This window comes from Hippocampus guttulatus, chromosome 3 (genome assembly GCF_054856545.1).
Source record: "Hippocampus guttulatus isolate MCC_2025c chromosome 3, RoL_Hgut_1.0, whole genome shotgun sequence".
Taxonomy (NCBI): Eukaryota; Metazoa; Chordata; class Actinopteri; order Syngnathiformes; family Syngnathidae; genus Hippocampus; species Hippocampus guttulatus.
In genome coordinates, this window is record NC_141263.1 from 23,680,357 (window position 1) to 23,698,400 (window position 18,044).

The following is an 18,044-nucleotide window of genomic DNA, read 5'->3' on the forward strand; positions in this document are numbered from 1 at the left end:
AGCACGTTAGCATCTGCCTTTAAAAACACATAACCTTTGCGCCATAAACTGAAAGCTTTCCCCGCTGACTCAAGGCGACCTGCGGCTTCTCTATAATCCACATTTGAACATAAAATATCTTTTTTTTTCTGGTCAAAAGGATTTAAAGTTGTCTTGCTGCAAGTAAAGCAAGAAATAGACTTAAAAAAACAAACAAATCAAAAGCGGTGAAAGCTCGTCAATTACCGAGTCCGCTTTAGATATGCCGAGAGGCAAACTCCTTTTTATGCCGTTCATGCTAAGAGGAGAGCAGAATTGCATTAATATTCCCGACAACAATGCGAGAGTGTGCTTCTCCAAATGTCAAACGTATTTTATCCAAAGTCTACACAACTCCAATTGGATGTGTGATGAAAGCTCAAAAATAAGCAGGATTTGTTGGTACATTCCCCTCTAAACGTATCGGAACAATGAGGGTATTTCCTTTCTTGTTCTGTAGACCCAAAACATTTGGTTTTCAACTCAAAAGATGGACTCCTTTTGATTTTAAATCCACCCAGTTCTGGGCAGAAGTATCCGAACACATGAATGACAGCTAGTGGATTGCGCACCACGCTGCGCTAAGTGTAGCTTTCGGCTATGCTAATACTCCAAATACCTGATTTTGTGTCATCTTGGAGAAGGCAATGACAGTTCAGGGGCCAATAACAGGTGGCCGCAAGGCCAGATGTGGCCTGGAGGCCATTTTCTGAACACCAAAGGTTCCGTCTGTGCAGTTTTTCTTGTGATATCACCGCTTTTAGAGTGTGCTGTTGTAAATGAGCTTTTCATGTGTGTTTGCTGTTGTCATGGCGCTCCGGTGACCCAGAGAAGACTCCATACGTGATCCAGATGTGACATTGACAATGAAGAGAACTTGTTAAATGCCGTTATTGATGTTGGCGAAGACAGCGGGAAGACAGTGGCAACGTCCAATGAAACGTTAGGCCATTAAATGTTCTTACACCCTTTCCAAGGTAATATTTCACATACTTTTAAGAGACATATTTAAACACATACACCCCAACATACAATGGAAGTATCAAGATTGAACACAGTGCCTTTTGTCTGATTTCAAAACATTTTTTTCCTCCATTAATTTTTTTTCTGACACCAGAAATAGAAATCGCAATGAAAACTAAGTTACGATGATCGTGGTGATATAGAAGAAAAAACAAATCTCGCATTTTTTTTAAATGTGTTTGTGACTTCCAGGGACTCTGACATCCCCTCCAAAAGAGTACGCTACAAGAACCATCTTGCTAATTTAACCCGACTGCAAGTGCGGGCTTCAAGTATGAAACTCCCAGCGCCCCCAATAAAAGTTTACCCCGTGCTAATTTTTGCAAGTGCGCGTTCGTCCATCCATGATCTGAACTGCTTTATCCTTTGGAGGGTCACGGGCGTGCTGGAGTCTATCCCAGCCATCTGCGGGCAGTAGGCGGGGGACATCCTGAACCGGTTGCCAGCCAATCGCAGGGCACACAGAGACGGACAACCATCCACGCTCACACTCACACCTCGGGACAATTTAGAGTGTTCAATCAGCCTGCCATGCATGTTTTTGGAATGTGGAAGGAAACCGGAGTACCCACGGAAAACCCACGCGGGCACAGGGAGAACATGCAAACTCCACACAGAAAGGCCGAAAGGGATCAAACCCACGACCTCTGCACTTTGAGGTCAACGCGCTAACTACTGGAACAACGGGCCGCCCCGCAAGTGCACCTTTCCTTGTCAATATGTATCTTATTTTAGCGGCCCCAAATACCACCCCTTTGGAAAAACACCAGTTTAACGGACCGACGTGAAATTGGGTGTACAGATGTAACGCAACATGACGCACCAAAAAAAAAGTGACAAGGACCCACGCCCAAAATGCAACGGGAAGTTCACCATTTTGGTTTGCCCAAATGAGCCCCAAATTTGCCCAAATGAGCCCCAAATGGAAGCAGGTGTTTGTTGTTTACAGCTCTTGTATGAGATCTCATTAGACGGTGTCCCGAATGTCGTGACCAATGAGTGTAAACACACTGTGTCATTTTGCCGCCTGGCTAAATATCACAGCGGCTAAACCTGTGCCTCCCTACGAGCGCCGTTCCCCTGCTGCAGGTGCTAATTCCACCCATCCTCATCACAGTAATGCTAATTAGTGCGCAGATGGAGACACGCACACACACGCACACACACACACATGCACACGTACACATTTGCAAACGCACGCACACTCCCACAATGATCTCGCTTGACCTTTCCTATTGTCACCTGGCGCCGGTGTGGATCTGATTTGCTTTATTAAATTAACACTCTTAAAATAGTGTAAACCTCCTGACTCGGGTGTATCGGGAGTCATCTTGCGGAGGGGCTTGCAGCACAATGAAGACAAGTGATTGACGACTCTTTTGGAAAAGAGAACAAGGAGTGAATTAAAGTGTGGCCCTATTATACTAATTCACCCGTCAGGCAATATCTTGAAATTGTTCTGTGTGGCGCACACACACACACACACACACACACATACACACTAAGCATATAGTTTAGCATTTTATTTTAATTCCCCGGGAGCACGAAGGCAAAGAGTTTGCATTATTATTATTACTTAATTACAAGTCCTCCGAAAGTGCCCCCGGTGTGTATGTCATCAGCACTACTGTCGTATTCCTGGCAGGCAGATTTATGAATTTATTACACCTCATCAAGTTTGACATTGTTTTTAAATGAAACGCTGCTGGATGAAAAGAATGCCAGGTCAGCTCTATGCTGTCAGAAAAAGAGGAGATGGAAAAAGGAAGTCAAAAATGTCATTGACGAGTTGTGTTCTATGCGCCGCCATTTGTCTAAACACAGTACAGTCATACCTCGGTCATAATCCGAACAGAAGGCTGTTCGAAAACCGATTTGTTCGAAAAGCGAAACCACGCTCTTTTAAAAAAAAAAAATCTTTCTTGAACACGTCTGCTTACAATGGAACGCTACAAGAGGAAGCGTCACTTCCTCGTGTAAGGAAGGCGAGAGGAGTCAAGTGGCACATTCAAGTGCGCTCAGTTTGGTCGAGAACCGATTTTCGGTCGTAATCCGAGGCATAAACTCGAAATGTTTGGTCGAAAAGCGATTTGGTCGAGTACAGAGACGTTCGAAAACCGAGGTTTGACAGTATTCTGATTGATATGGGAATTCGTCAGAAACAACCACCCGTTTTTTTCCATTTTACGGGGCGGCCATTTTGCCTTCTACATCCACAAACCCAATCTCAGTCAGAATATTATGTTTAGAGTAGTGGGTGGCACATATTATTGGAAAAATCTTTTGGTTTTTTTTTCCCCCTTTCAAATGTGAACATCGAAGAATATCACACCAAAAACTTATATATAATAATAAATAATAAATAAATAAATAGAATCCAGCTCCAGGAGCCCATTTTAAGTGACAACATGAAATTTAGTAGACGGAAGAAATCGCGTGTGGACCAAAAAAGTCTCAAGAATCTCTCCCCAAAGAGACCCAAGGAAATCTGCCAATTCGGTCCGGAGTGACTGCGCCTGATTCACTAACCGTGCCTCTGCCCAAATTTGCGCTCATTCATATTGTGCGCACCAATTTGTGTTTTGAAATCCTCCTCAGAGCACGCAAACGCACAACTACTAATGGATCAGTTTTTGAAATTAAAAAGATCTCACGTTTTTGAATTCACACGACTGTACTATTTTGTTTGAAGGGGCTATTTTTTGCGATCGCGTTGGCCATTACCGACCAAAACAAAGGTGTCCAAAAGATTTGGTGCAATCACTCCCAAAATTGAACGACACCCACCGAACAGACAGACCATAATGAAATGTGAGTTAACTCACAGACTTGTTGGCTGCTGTTCGCAACTTTATTTCGAATGAAAGAGTAATTCAATTTCAAATCCGAAATGATGTCAAAGCCATGACTGATGATCATCAGACAGACAAGTTCAGACCCGGCTGTAATGACTTTGTTTCCCCAATCACGGCAGCGGCTGCTTCTTTGTCGTACGCTCGTTTATCCGCATGACGGATCTTAATGGGGCTCACAAAGGCAATTACGTTAGTCCTACTCGCATTATATTAGGCGTGTCCTCGACACTACTCTGAACTGATCTGAACCTCACAAAGAGAACTTTAATGTAACTGTGAGATGAAGTGGTTGAAGATTTGATATGTCTTCTGTTCCCGGCTCTTCTGAAAAGAAAATGGAGCGACGACGTAACGGTTCAGAGGTGATCTCGTTGGAATCCGTCAGATGCTGGCAGCTTTGTAAAAAAAAAAAAAAATCCGGTTCATCGAAATCCCGACATAGCGGCGAGATCACACAGAACACTTTGTTCCCTCGCAAAGCGGCGACGTCCTTCACTTGAAAAAGAAGAAAAAAAAGGTGCATGAACTCTTGAGCTCGCAAGTCAAATCAATCTGGTTGCGGTTCAAGAACGGCCGGCTTCATTACGGCGGCGAGCCAGGAGCTCAGCCATCAGCCAGCCGTCTCATATCGTCGTGATCCTTTCCTCTCTTTTCTTACCTAATTGAATTCCACCGCAGACGTGCCCCCCTCAGCCGCAGATTTATCGTATCCTGGAATTGAACGAGAAACTCTCTCTTTGGCAAAGGACGTGCGCTGAACGTTTAATCCTCATCCTCGTGATCTCTGCCCGGACCAGGGTGGCCTTTCCAAGTCACCTCCTGAGTTGCAATGATTGGGAGGAGCTCCAGTAGGCAGCGGAGCCCCCCCTTTTTTTTCCCACTAAGCCTCCGAAATAAATCCCTACGAACATACTGACTGCACCACCATCGTCGGGTCTGAGACTCCCGACTTCTGATTCGTTCATGTTTTTGAAACGACACCTTCAAAGGAATGATCAACAATTCTCACCAGCCTAATTGATACCGTATTTTCCGCACTAAAAGGCGCACCTAAAAGTCTTCCATTTTCTTAAAAGCTCACAGCGCGCCTTCAAATCTGATGCGCCTTGTGTATGGTTATTACGGTAATAGGTCAACCCCAAAATGGCTCCTCGCTCGAGACATGCTGACAACGCAGAGTTCAAACTTAAGGCGATCGGTTACGCAGTTTAACACGGAAATAGAGCAGTGGCAAGAGAGTTCAAAGTTAACGAATCAATGTTAGAACTTGCTGTTGGTTGATAAGTGAACTGTGTCGCTGCTTTATTAAATACGCTTTACTGACATCTGATCGTTCTGTTGGAGTTTCTTTAAGCCAGCGGTGGGCAATTATTTTTTGCATAGGGCCACGTGAGAACCAGAAAATACTATGGAGGGCCGGATCAAAAGGGTGAACTAAATTCGACATAATATTAATTGGATTTCTTTATTTAAAAAGCAGTATTTTGAATTTCTTGGCACGTTTTTCAGACTTTAAGAGTACGTTATTCCGTCGTATGCGGGCTTCCGTATCGTCTCCCCCTTCCTCCCAATGCTCTGCAACTTCAAGTAACTGTGCCACCTGGCGTTGAAATGCCTGTCATTACAAGTCCAAATGAAATGAATGCAGTCGTTGACATCGAACCTTAATTGTGTACCAACCTTCGGCGGGCCGGATTAAAAAGACCAACGGGCCGGATTTGGCCCGCGGGCCGTAGTTTGCCCACCTCTGCCTTAAGCGTAGCTCCATCTAGTGGAGGCATTGAAGATTGCGTCTTATAACACTGCGCCCAATGTATGAAAAAAATAGGCCATTCATTCAAGGTGCACCTCATAATCCAGTGCGCCTTTTAGTGTGGAAAATGCGGTACAGAGATAATTGCTTCAGCTCCAAAGTTTCGCCCCTTGCTGGAGCCACGCGCAATACGCGTTGATGATTTATGGATCATGAACGGGAGGATTTGTGACAAATACATACGTACCGAGTCTTCGAACAAAACTGTGCTTGAGAACGCCGGCTCAAAAAGCTCAGTTGCATTTGCATGCGACGTGGCGTATCTGGCCACCGTCCAGCAGATCTCGCAGATCACTTATTTGATTAAACACGATTGCACTCGGAGGGGAGTCGACATACAAGAAGTGCTGACGGAAGCGGCCGGGGCGAGGGGGGCGGGGGCGCTCATGAATCATGCAGTGCATGGTCAGAGGACGTGTTTCTTTTAAAACCTGTCAAATATATACTTTTTTGCTCCTTCTTCTTTTATTGATGGTTTACTTTGGGACTTTAAGAGGAGAAAATTAGCCCCTGGTTGTTTTTCGTCATTGATTCCACTTGCTCATGTCTGCGGTGTTGTTTTTCATTTGAGGAAGCACCACTTTTCTTTGATCAGTTGATTGACAGGGCGGCAATTTCGCCAAATAGTCCTGACAAGAGTCACTTGGTGAAGGCTGTCATTGGGTGTGTGTGTGGTTTTTTACCGGCTCTGTAAAAAGTACGCTGCCTTAAGTGGCAGCTTACTTTGAACAATTGCATATCAATACTAGCTTGATGTACTTGATGATGTAGAGTATACACACCCATGTCTGTCCAAACAACGCAAAGATACACAAGGCCAAACTAATTACTGTGGAAGTTTTAATATTTGTACTACGGTATTGTTGACATCCGTGATATCTTTCTAATGATGATGGCCATGATAATTAAAATACTCACAGATGCGAAATAGACACGTTGTGTGCCATTTTCAAGAAGCGTGTTGAGCCTTTTGACATTGGTTTGGTAACATTAGCCAGGCATTCATACAAACATGCAAAAAGCCAAAGAAAAACAAATTCCACGAGTGAAGCTTGTCCTTTTCGAATACTCAACTGCTGAAGGCTGACAAGATTTGAACGCTGGCAGTTTTGGTACATGATATGATTTTCGTAGCTTGACTCCCCACAAACCTGACATGTCCCTACAGTTGTGTGATTCCCCCCAAAACGCTCCTCCCGGTTGGCATCTGAAGGGGTTTTAATGTCGAGCTGGCGGCCAAAGCGGAGCATTTAACAACTAACGTGACAGATCCTCTCCTCTGGAGTCGGTCAAACCCATCTAAGCGATTATAATGAAATTGCATTTGTCCTTGCTGCCAAACCCCCCCCCCCCCCCCCCACATATCCTCTATGTCTTAAAAGAAACAAAATATGCAATTTTCCCCAGAAATGGTTTCAAACACTTCCCTGGTGTCTAAATGAAATGTGCAATGAAAAAAAGCGTTGCAGTCAAAATAGCCCACAGTTCAAGAATTACATCACACTTTTACAGCAGGGCTGAGCAAAATAAGGCACACATGGCCCACTGCATTCTTTAATCTGACCCACTGAGCATTTACATTGTTTCGAGTCCTGTAGTATTTATTCCCAAATGTTTCTTTTTACATCTAAAAGAGTAAATGAAAATACATTCTTTTGTAGTGCATTCATGAAGTGGTTCAATATTTCTAATTCATAATTTAATGAATTATGAATTAGAAATATTGAACCATTAGATGAATGCTAATGCTTTATTTTATATTGCACTTATATTGAACTGTGTACAGTTTCTTTTCTGAAACATTTATTTTTGTACAATATCCCCCCCCCCCCATTTTGCTGCTGTAGACTGCAAATTTCCCCAGTGTGGGACAAATAAAGGTTATCTTATCTTTAATATTTTAAAATTAAAATAAAGTATTCAATTCTGAATCAAAAATTCAATCTTTTACTTTTTTCTTTTTTTTTTCTAAGTTCAAAATATAACAAAAATAACATGACATGTGCTGACAACATCATTGTTAGCTTTGTGGCTTTGACAGAAAGTCGAGTCCGCCAACAGCGTCGCTGTCAAATTGACACAAAACTCAGTGTGGAGGTGAGATTATTTAAATGAGCTCGACTTGTTGTCACAATAGGAACCCAATACTGATCGGCTGGTTTGAAACGCAAACCCTGCGATTGACGAAAGCCAATGTCAAATATGCATCGTAATTGTGAGGAGAAAAAAAATGACTTGGTTTTGTCATTCTCCAATTAGCGACTCCAGACAGCCAACTGTTTGTTCATCCATCCATTCTGCGTACCGCTTCTCCTCACGAGAGTCGATGTGTGTGTGTGCTGGACGCTATCCCAGTTGACTTTGGGTGAGAGGCGGGGCACACCCGGAACTCGCCTGCCAATCACAGCCAACTATTTGTATACCGGGCAACTAAAAAGTCACATTTCTATAATATGTCGTCTTTTAACGACACATGGTAATGCCGTGTCACTTGCTCATGAATGGGTGCTTTTTTTTTTTTGCTTTAGTGTTAGCATCATCATATGAGCTCATTATAAAAGCTCCCGACCGTTTGTCATAGTTACTCGTTTCTTCAATACTAGTGTAAGTCATACGAAAGGAGACATTCCTCATGTGTTTCTACATACTTGGCCAATAAGGCTGATTCTGATGGCGCGGGGGCTCGACAGCGCTGATGTATTCAGCTCATTACGTGGCGCAGATGGAGGTGCGCGGCGTTGCCAGTGACAGTCGCTGATGTGTGCGAAGCTCCCGCAACGACACGCCTCAGCGGCTCGGGCCGACGGCAGCTTCTTTGAATCCAGAGAGGATCATAGCCGCGGTGACACTTGGCAAAATGGCACTCTAATTATAGTCCTTTTCGTTTTGTCCGCGCATGTTCGGGACTCAGTCATGTGCGTGGAAGTGATACCTTTTGCGCAACGTGCGGTCGGGACATTCCCTTCCCTTGCTGGATTTTGACTGTGCACGCCGTCATTGGGACTTGGGAGGTGGGCTGTGGCGGTGACACGGAACAACGCGGGGGTTGGCATCGAGGGGGCATCTGCACTACCGGGAATATCATCGGCCGTGTGATAGCACTCTGAGCCGACACATCCGGAATGACATTGCCTTCGCACGTACACCGGCTCAACCGAGCGGGTGTTCATTTGGATCGCCATATGGAGGCATAGATTGCTTTATAAAAAGAAAATAAACAGTGCCTAACCCTGGCCCACACTCTAACCCCGCACAACAAACAGCCTAACCTATCCGTGGTATTAACTCATTAGTTTGTGTTCCTAATGCTAATGTTGTGGCCTGATTAAAAGGGCAAGATTCAATTCCAAACGCGCAGCCTCCATCTTAGACGCGGTCACTGACGCACATTCCTCAACCCTGCGTGAACTTTCCAAAGTGGAGGACACAAGCGTGGTGGCGTCGCACGGCTCGTTTAATCCGTCGCCTTTTGCTCTTATGCGCTTGACAAAATGTCAACAAGAGGAAGTTGTTGCTCTCGCCGTCCACAATGCGTTTTTTTTTTTTTGTCTGCTGCCTGCTGTCCTTCCCGACTAGAATATGCTCTAAATTCTCCCAAGGGTTACATTTCATGGAAATATTTGCATTTTTTGCTCTGATGTGATCAGCGTCCACTTATTTTGTAAATATACCACTCATGGGAAGTATAAGTACTGTACTCAAGTAGATTTAGTAGGTACTTGAGTTTTTGCTTTTCTGGCAACTTTTTACTTTGAACCCTCATTTTCAAATAGCTATGTGTACTTTTTACCCATGACTGTCAAAACAGGCTGTTTGTTTTTCAACTTCAGCGGATGACGACTCACTGAAAAGTTTTTACTTCTCGGTGCGAGCTAATAAGGGGAAACTTTTTCAAGCGCATTCGTTTCATTCTACTTTTACCCAAATCTTCTGTACACGAGCATTTGTACTGAATCCTTTGCCATTCATCCCGCAGTGCAGTTGTGCTGCACAATTATTCCTTTTATACGGCAGTCAATTGAATGTCGCCTGTCACTTCAAGATAATCAAATCCTGCAGCTTGCAAAGTCTGATCTTCACATTACCGATGACTAAGTGGGCGAAATGTAGCTTGTTTCCTTTTTGGAGTAGCTGAGCAACCGTGACAATTGTTTGTGCGATGTTTCTCATCGCCAGAATGAATCTGCTTTTTGTTAGCGAGGATGGTAATAACAAAACAACCGCAGTGGAATTTCTGCGGATCAGATCATTGACAGTTTGATCCTCTCCTCTTTAATCCATAACTGCTTCAAACAACAAAATGTATACAGGAAAAGTGACTAAGATTGCACGACTGTCTGTGTCTTATGTGTTGTGTTATTTTGACTTCAAGATGGCGCCGCGAGAGTGGCTGCCTTTACAGCAGCTCCAATATTTTGTTCTTCTACTTCTTCCTTTCATAACTTGGCTGCTGTGAATTGGGAATTTCTCCATTGCGAGACTAATAAAGGTTTTCTTATCTTATCTTATCTTATTGTACAGAAAAAAACTAACGTTACACCAGATGTCGCCAAGGTAGCCCCACGGGACCAGAGTTGCCCATTCTAAAAATAGCTCACTCGTGACTGGACATAGTGATTAATTTCCCAGTAATGTTGAAGGAAGGATCAATTGATGAATGGCATTAATGATGAGAAATTACATTATGGGCCTTTTGCACATAATCGAAAATGTTGACAAAAAGTGTCTCAGTCTTTTCCGGTTTCTTTCTAGGCACGGTGTTTAGAGGGTTTGCCAGTCAGCGCTCAAGTTACATTCACTACATTAAGGCTAATTTCGTCAAACCCTGACTTCAAATGAGAGGATAAATGATGACTTCTCGGTTGCACTTGTGTCCACTTGCATGTGGTCATCCTGGCCAGCCAACTGGCCACAGATTGCACTGTGTTTCTATTTATAGTGTGCAAGGTTGGTCCATAACAACAGGCCTTCAACTGTAGAATCACATTGACTGTGCTACAAAATGCACGATCAATTGGGAGGCTTTGTTTGGCATACCCAAGACAAAAATGCCTTACAAAAGCACGTACTATGGAAGAGACCTCCCCCCCTAAAAACACACACGCACAAGGCTATCTGATTGATGTCAGGCGGCTGCTTTAATCTAACGGAGTGCTACTCTGACCCAGCACGTCCCTCCTCTGGAGTGTTTGGCCCGACGCGAGGCGAGGTGAGATCAATATCCCGGGGAACGCACCAGAGACATTGTGTTTTATTAAACATTTTCCCATTAAGGTGGCGGCGGCGGTGGCGCTTTACTTCATTGCAATACAGCCGTAAATCACCGCGACAGCGGAAGGGAAAAGTGTTTGCACAATCACAAGGAAAATACAGCAAAAAAAAAAATATATATATATATATATATATATATATATATATATCCATCCATCCATTTTCCGAACCGCTTGATCCTCACTAGGGTCGCGGGGGGTGCTGGAGCCTATCCCAGCCATCTCCGGGCAGTAGGCGGGGGACACCCTGAATCAGTTGCCAGCCAATCGCAGGGCACACAGAGACGAACAACCATCCACGCCCACACTCACACCTAGGGACAATTCCGACTCCTCAATCAGCCTGACATGCACGTTTTTGGAATGTGGGAGGAAACCGGAGCACCCGGAGAAAACCCACGCAGGCCCGGGGAGAACATGCAAACTCCACACAGGGAGGCCGGAGCTGGAATCGAACCCGGTACCTCTGCACTGTGAAGCCGACGTGCTAACCACTGGACTACCGGGCCGCCTATATATATATATATATATATATATATATATATATTTATTTAAAGCCAGAAGTTTTGTCTCCAGCGTGTTTAATACATTTATGCCACATAGTTGATTCATCTACTGTAGTTTTTATTATTTTCATTCAGAAGCCTCGGAGTCTTAAAGCCACATCCTATGCCACTCATCATATGCGGCTCCAGTGATTTGTCAATCATGCGAGACCTTTCGAACATACATTTCTTTGTTTTCTAGCCATCCATTTTTCTATACTGGTTATCTTATCATCGGGTCACGGGTGAGCCGGAGTCTATTCCAGCTGACTTTGGGTCAGAGGCGGGGTACGCCATGGCGTTCTCGGCAGTCAATTGCGAAGTGCATATAGACAAAGGCCGCCCCAAAGGTATTGGAGGGGCTTGGTCAGTTCCTTTGTTTTTGTTGTAAACCGATGATTTTTTTTTATAAGATTATAATTTTTATCGAATTCCGAATCTGCCCCTTTTGCTCAGGTTTTCAAAATAATTGTAACATAATAACAAAAATATATAACCGTAATATATTTTGTAGTAATTTTGAATGAAGGGTTAGTTCAAGTGTCAGGATTTTTTTTCCCTGAAAACTTATAGCTACAAATTACAAAATATGCTAAAATACTTGCGCAAGCTTTTGTTGGTCAAACTGAAAATATCTCAAACCTGATGTGCCAGGGAACAAAAAAAAAGGACATTTTAAAAATCAGCATTGAAAATATGTTTAGGGACACATGAAGCCATCTCTGATTAAAATTTGCTATTTTGTGTGTGTGTGTGTGTGTGTGGTCGTGGCATCACATTGCAGGGCCCGGGGCCTCCACAACACAACAGATGGCCCTCGCCGGGGTGGAATCTGTTACTGTTTGCTGGCGGGGCGTTCTCCTCCAGCAATTTTGCCACCCGGTTCAGGCTTGAGCGCAGAAGGTTGTAAAACCATACATATGCTCATATGTCAGCGAGCAGTGTGTACACACCAAATCCAGCTCGATAGATGAGCGCTTCTGGACACTGCACTTTGATGCGCCGCAGTCTCCAGTTGACTGCTGCGCTAGATTTTCTTGTTACTTCTTTAGTGTCCTCATAAATGAAATTGCAACATTTGAGCATCCACAGCCAGAAATGACAAACATACGCGCACGTTTGTACTCCACCATCTCCACTTTGCGGCAATGTTCGGTTCTCTCGCAACCCTTCGCGTCCTCTTGAATAAAACTGCAGGGCCATTGTAATGTGAGCATCTTGGAACTTTTGTCGCATTCAATTTTCTATTCATCCTTTCCTGCGGCGAAGAGAACGGGAGATTGAATTGCAGTATTGTTGTCAGTCATATGCATATTTTTATTCATAATATTTCTTTCTTTCTTTTTCTTTTTCTTTTTTTATGCAAGTGTCGAATCCACAAAGTGTATTCAGCGCGACGCCGACAATCAGCGCAATCAGATTGCAGTCCGCGGGGAGCCGTCGCCTGCCTCCCTCTATTTGTTGTTTTGTTGACGCAAAATGGAGACAGGGAGATTGCGCTAAATTATATATTTGCATTATATATTCTTTTCATATCTCTCTATTACATCAATATTTCACAGGGGTGTTCTGGCACTCTCACTCAGTGGGAGGTTGGGGGGTGGGGGGGGCTTGAGAAATATACTCCCAGACAAATACAGCAAAAATTAGCTCCCAAATTAAAATGCAGTAGAAAATGAAATATTTAAATATGGAGTGTTTGTGTGTAGCTGCTGAAAAGTGCGCACCTCCGTTTAGGTATAAAACTACTCAAGTCTTCGTTTGAATAAAAATTGCTGCCTCATTGAAGCATCCGAGGATACACGGCGAGCAAAGTCTATGGTAAACACACATTATGAGGGATGTTTGATGCCACTTATTTTCACTCTGATACCAGTGCGAGTTCTCGTCTCTTTTGACCGAAATCAAGTAACTGATACCACTCGTACTTTTTGAGACAGACAATTTGTATTTAACCAATGACAGGTTATTTTAACGAAAGACCTTTTATTTATCCCTGACAAAAGACAGAACAGTCTGCAATCGAGAATTTAAGTTCAAAATAGAACACAAACAACTCACTGACAACTCTGTGAGTTTAAGTTTTCAAAATCAACCGAAGTGCAAAATAATACAGGGTGACAAGCATGACAACGTGCAGTTGGAAATTAGGGCTGGGCGAGAGAGCTGAAAATGTTATCACAATGTAAGTGTTTCATATTAGCCAATATTGCTAAGTTGTTTTTTTTTTTTACCTCTTCAAAATTAAAAAAAAATATTACATGGATTAAACATAAAAGACAGTACAATACCACCATCCTGAGGGTACAGATTACAAAATATCAGAATATAAAAGTACAAAAAATATTACTCTGCATACTACATACGTACCACATCCGCAAATACAGTCCATTTGCTGATGCATGGCTAGATATGACAAAACAGCGCACAGGCTAACATTATCCTTGGCTGCTGTTCATGTTCATGTTCATGTCCATGTTCATGTTCATGTCCATGTTCATGTCAACTTTTTTGTCAAATGTGCTATATGTGCAACATACAGCACAGATGAAATGTCTTTCCTCAGGAGAGAGAGGAGCCGCTGCGGGTGCCCTCGTCGCCATCAAAAGAACAGTAACATAAAATGACAAATAATACAACACAACACATAAGACACAGTCAGTCGTGCAATCTTAACTACTTTTCTTATCACTTGTGTCTTAGTACTGTACTGCACGGTGTCGACAGCAGTGCTCCCCCGTCTTTAGCTACCCTCAGTCTTCTCTCGAACCAAAGTATCATGTAACAGGAGCGTTTGAAACATGGCTGGACATGACAAAACCAACACACTTGCTAGCTTTATTTTTTTGCCTGTTGTGCTTGAATATTGCAGTCCACTGTCCTACTTTGATGTCATTTTCTCGCAGCCCCTGGTCTCCTCTTGAAGAAAATGACATTGCCACTTCTTTGAGGAGTCACGACGAGAAGTGACAGATATAAACACAACTGCTCACGTTGATCATGTGATACGTCCCCTTTTCTTGCTGTCCTTAGTCTTCTCACAAATCAAATTTCTCCTGACCATAGTCAGCAAAAATGAATCCTGGATGTCCCAGTTGTCCTCCAATTGTTTTCGTTTTCTTAGCGTGTATTGTGAAGATTTTTTTTTTTTTTTTACCTTTCCTATTACCTAACCAGTGTTTGCATCACGGGTGTGTTACATGACCTCATGGTATTGCAAAGAAAAAAAAATGCCGGCAAAACAGAAGCTTTGTGATGTCACAATTGATTGACACCTCCCCCCCACCCCAAAATTTCAGACCGCATGCCTGATTACTGTGATATTTCGGCTCTATTTACCTTATTTTTTAGGTAATGTGTAACCTAGCCCCCCTGAAGACCACATCAAGATCAACACAAATATGCTTTTAGTGTGTGTTCTCGGTGAGCCGCCTCGCACGCGATTGTAACGTCGTCATGGCAACGAATGGATCACGTGACTAAGCGGAGGCTTTTTTTGCAAGGGGGAACAACATCAATGACCTCCCTGCTCTCACTAAATGCCGCATGCGTGAAGACGCTAATTACTCTGTCCGTTCTTCCATATTATTACTTTGTTCAGCAACGGCATTAGGTTGATTTGAGAGGTATCCGTGGACAATGTGGTTATAATCGCTGTTTGAAATGGGAGTGCAATTGACTGCATTAGGTGCGCACAGCTACAATATAAGCAGCTCTCTCAGTGCATATTATAGACAAACACACACTCTCAATATATTTTTTACATATAATCTCCTGTCTTTGTCATGGTACCGGTATCAACAGCCAACAGACAGTCGGCTGGAGGCAAACTGCAGTTTTTTGTTTGTTTATATTCAAACTGAGCTTATAGCAAGTCGGAGCGATGCCATGCCCAGTTTGGTTTCACTATGTCAACAATATGTTGTAGAAATATGTCAGAATTGATCCTCCGGAGGGTTTTCATTTTTATTTATTTATTTATTTTTTTAAACAAAGGCATGCCACGGAGATGTTTCATATCAGGACATATGGGAACCGTTTTAAGTTGGAAGAAGAAGTACATGATATGTTTTCTTTAAAATGTCAAGGAATGCATTACAACGTCACTCTCAGATGATGCCGATGATGAGGATGTTGGAAATGGAGCTGCACACAATCCATCAATAATGGTTCTGAGCCGTACTGGAAAGGGATGCAGTTGAAGGATTGCCAAAGGACAGCGTGCCGTGTCACACAATGCAGTGCACGACCTAGTTCGGAAGTGCCACAGAGGCTCAATGTGACTTCGAGTTCACCTCTCCCCTCCAGACTGTTACTTAGAAGAAAAAAAAAAAAGGACATACTGTACCTATATTGTGACACACATGGACAAAATGATTGGTAGCCCTCTGTTAATGAAAGAAAAAAAAACACAGTGGTCAAAGAAATAACTTGAATTTGGCAAAAGTGCGAAATAAAAAACAACCAATGAAAATAATTTATTTTCAATTGTGGTTCAATGAATGAGAGTATGCTTCTGCAATAAAAATAACATTTGTTGAACAGGTTGCCAATAATTATGCAGGGCATTGTATACGTCCCAAACCCATCAAACAGGTGAAAATCTGCAATATAGAGAATCCATATAAAAGTATTTATTTTAGTTTTACTCTTCCCAAAAACTGTAAATGCGTTAACTTAGTAAAAACAGCCACTAACTAACTTTACATCACCTGCTAATTGAGGTCTGCTTGCAGTGACTTATAAACATGCTTTGTACTTTGACCTCCTGCATAGACTCCAGCTTTCCGCTATGGCAAGTTCTGTGCCACTCGCGGAATGATTTTTAATCTGTGTGCACACCCACAACGGCGCATCTGCAAAAATACCAGGAACCTGTATATTTAAGCATTAAAATGTTCAACCAGACCAAAGGATTTCATCTTACCAAAGCCTGCAATCGTAATTCTAGCCTATATTGTCAAATACCAAAGACGGAATCATGGAAATTAGCATAGAAGTTATTTTAATAACAGCTCCTTACCGTTTAGCATGTTGCAGCATAACATGGTGCGACACTGAGGGCATGTAACTTGCCTGTATACTGTAAAAAGCCAGACAAATTTGTGATGTAGCGTAGTTATCCAGTAGTTATCCAACCATATGTATCAAGACAATTGGAGGACGCTCTGTGGGGAACAGCACGTACATTTCGAGTTATGTTGTGTACATCTTTGCTTGACGTGGAGGAAAAGAACCTTTCATTTTGTCGGGTGTTGCCAGTTAACATCTAAACAAAGCAATTAGGCCGTGTGCCATTTTCCCCGTGCTCTCTCGACTGATTCAACCGGTCTGTTTGTTTATTGCTCATTTTCCATCAACGCACAAACACTTTACTTGTACCCCCGTCCCCAAAAGCTAATTCAACAGCGGCTCGACATTTTTGTGGCGAGGGGCGGGGGCTGGAATTAGCCCGCCAGTCTAGCATCAGCAGCCACTGTCCTCCTCGCATCAGACTAACGCCGCTGCCTGCCTCTTGTGCAATTACATCTGCGCTAGGCCGGCAGAGAGCATCCTGTCGCCAGGTTTTTCGATAATAGCCATTTAAATGTTTATGGATTTGTCGGCACCACTTCCTTTTCTTTTGCAGCCCGCTTAATCATCTATTTTGTTCTACCCACAGACACATCGAGAACTGGACGGGACTGCAGACGCTGCGGGATGTGGACATGGAACTCTACACTGGACTGCAGAGACTGTGAGTGTCATTTAATTAGCCGTTAGAAGGGAAGGTGTAAGTGAGCCTCAGACAGTGTAACCTGCTTAATCCAAAAACAAACAAAATAAACAAAAAAAAACAAACAAACAAAGAAGTATTTCTTAACGTGATATGAAACCAAAACAGCTTTTTTAAATTGGTAACATGACAGTATGGCATCTTGGTCGAGTGATTTTTGAACATCAGTGAGGAAGGTTTGTGATTTGTCTTGATATCCCATCCTTATCTCTTACACCGTCATATTGATACGGCTACACATATAACTGAGTGGTAGGTCATTGCATTATTTTGTATGGTACTGATTGAAATGATAAGATTGAATCATGTAGAAATAATAATGACCTCCTTATTTCCCCACACTGCGGAATTGACACAGGTCCATCAAGTAGCATTACAAGGCAAGTATATTGTGACATGTTGCAGATAGGTTTCATCGAATGGCTTGCGTATCGCATTTCAGGAAAAAAATAATTAAAAAGTTAATAAAGTGCAGGAAAGTTCTTTACAACATGTGACTTTAATTCAACAACAATAGCAAACAAAAAACAAAACAAAACAGGTCATGTGCTTTTGTAGGTGCTGCTGTTTTGGTTAGTATCATCATTGAGATGGGCTTTCTGATGATAATTACTCAAAGTCAGGAGATTGTATAAGACGTGTTCTCCAAGTGTGTTGCTTGGAATAATTTGCGATAAATTACAATGCTGCATTCTACAGAAAAGAAAAAACGAGAAATAAACCAAAAAAAACCCCCTTCATTGT

General features: G+C 42.8%; 1 protein-coding gene across 2 annotated transcripts in view; it reads left to right on the plus strand.

Moving 5' to 3' along the window:
• The window catches only part of ntrk3b (neurotrophic tyrosine kinase, receptor, type 3b), a 161,211-nt gene that overhangs the window by 16,891 nt on the left and 126,276 nt on the right, over positions 1-18,044 (plus strand). For both annotated transcript variants that reach the window (XM_086107540.1, XM_086107541.1), the window contains exon 2: positions 17,187-17,261. In XM_086107540.1, coding sequence (XP_085963666.1) covers positions 17,187-17,261 — 75 coding nt within the window. The remainder of the gene's footprint in view (positions 1-17,186; positions 17,262-18,044) is intronic.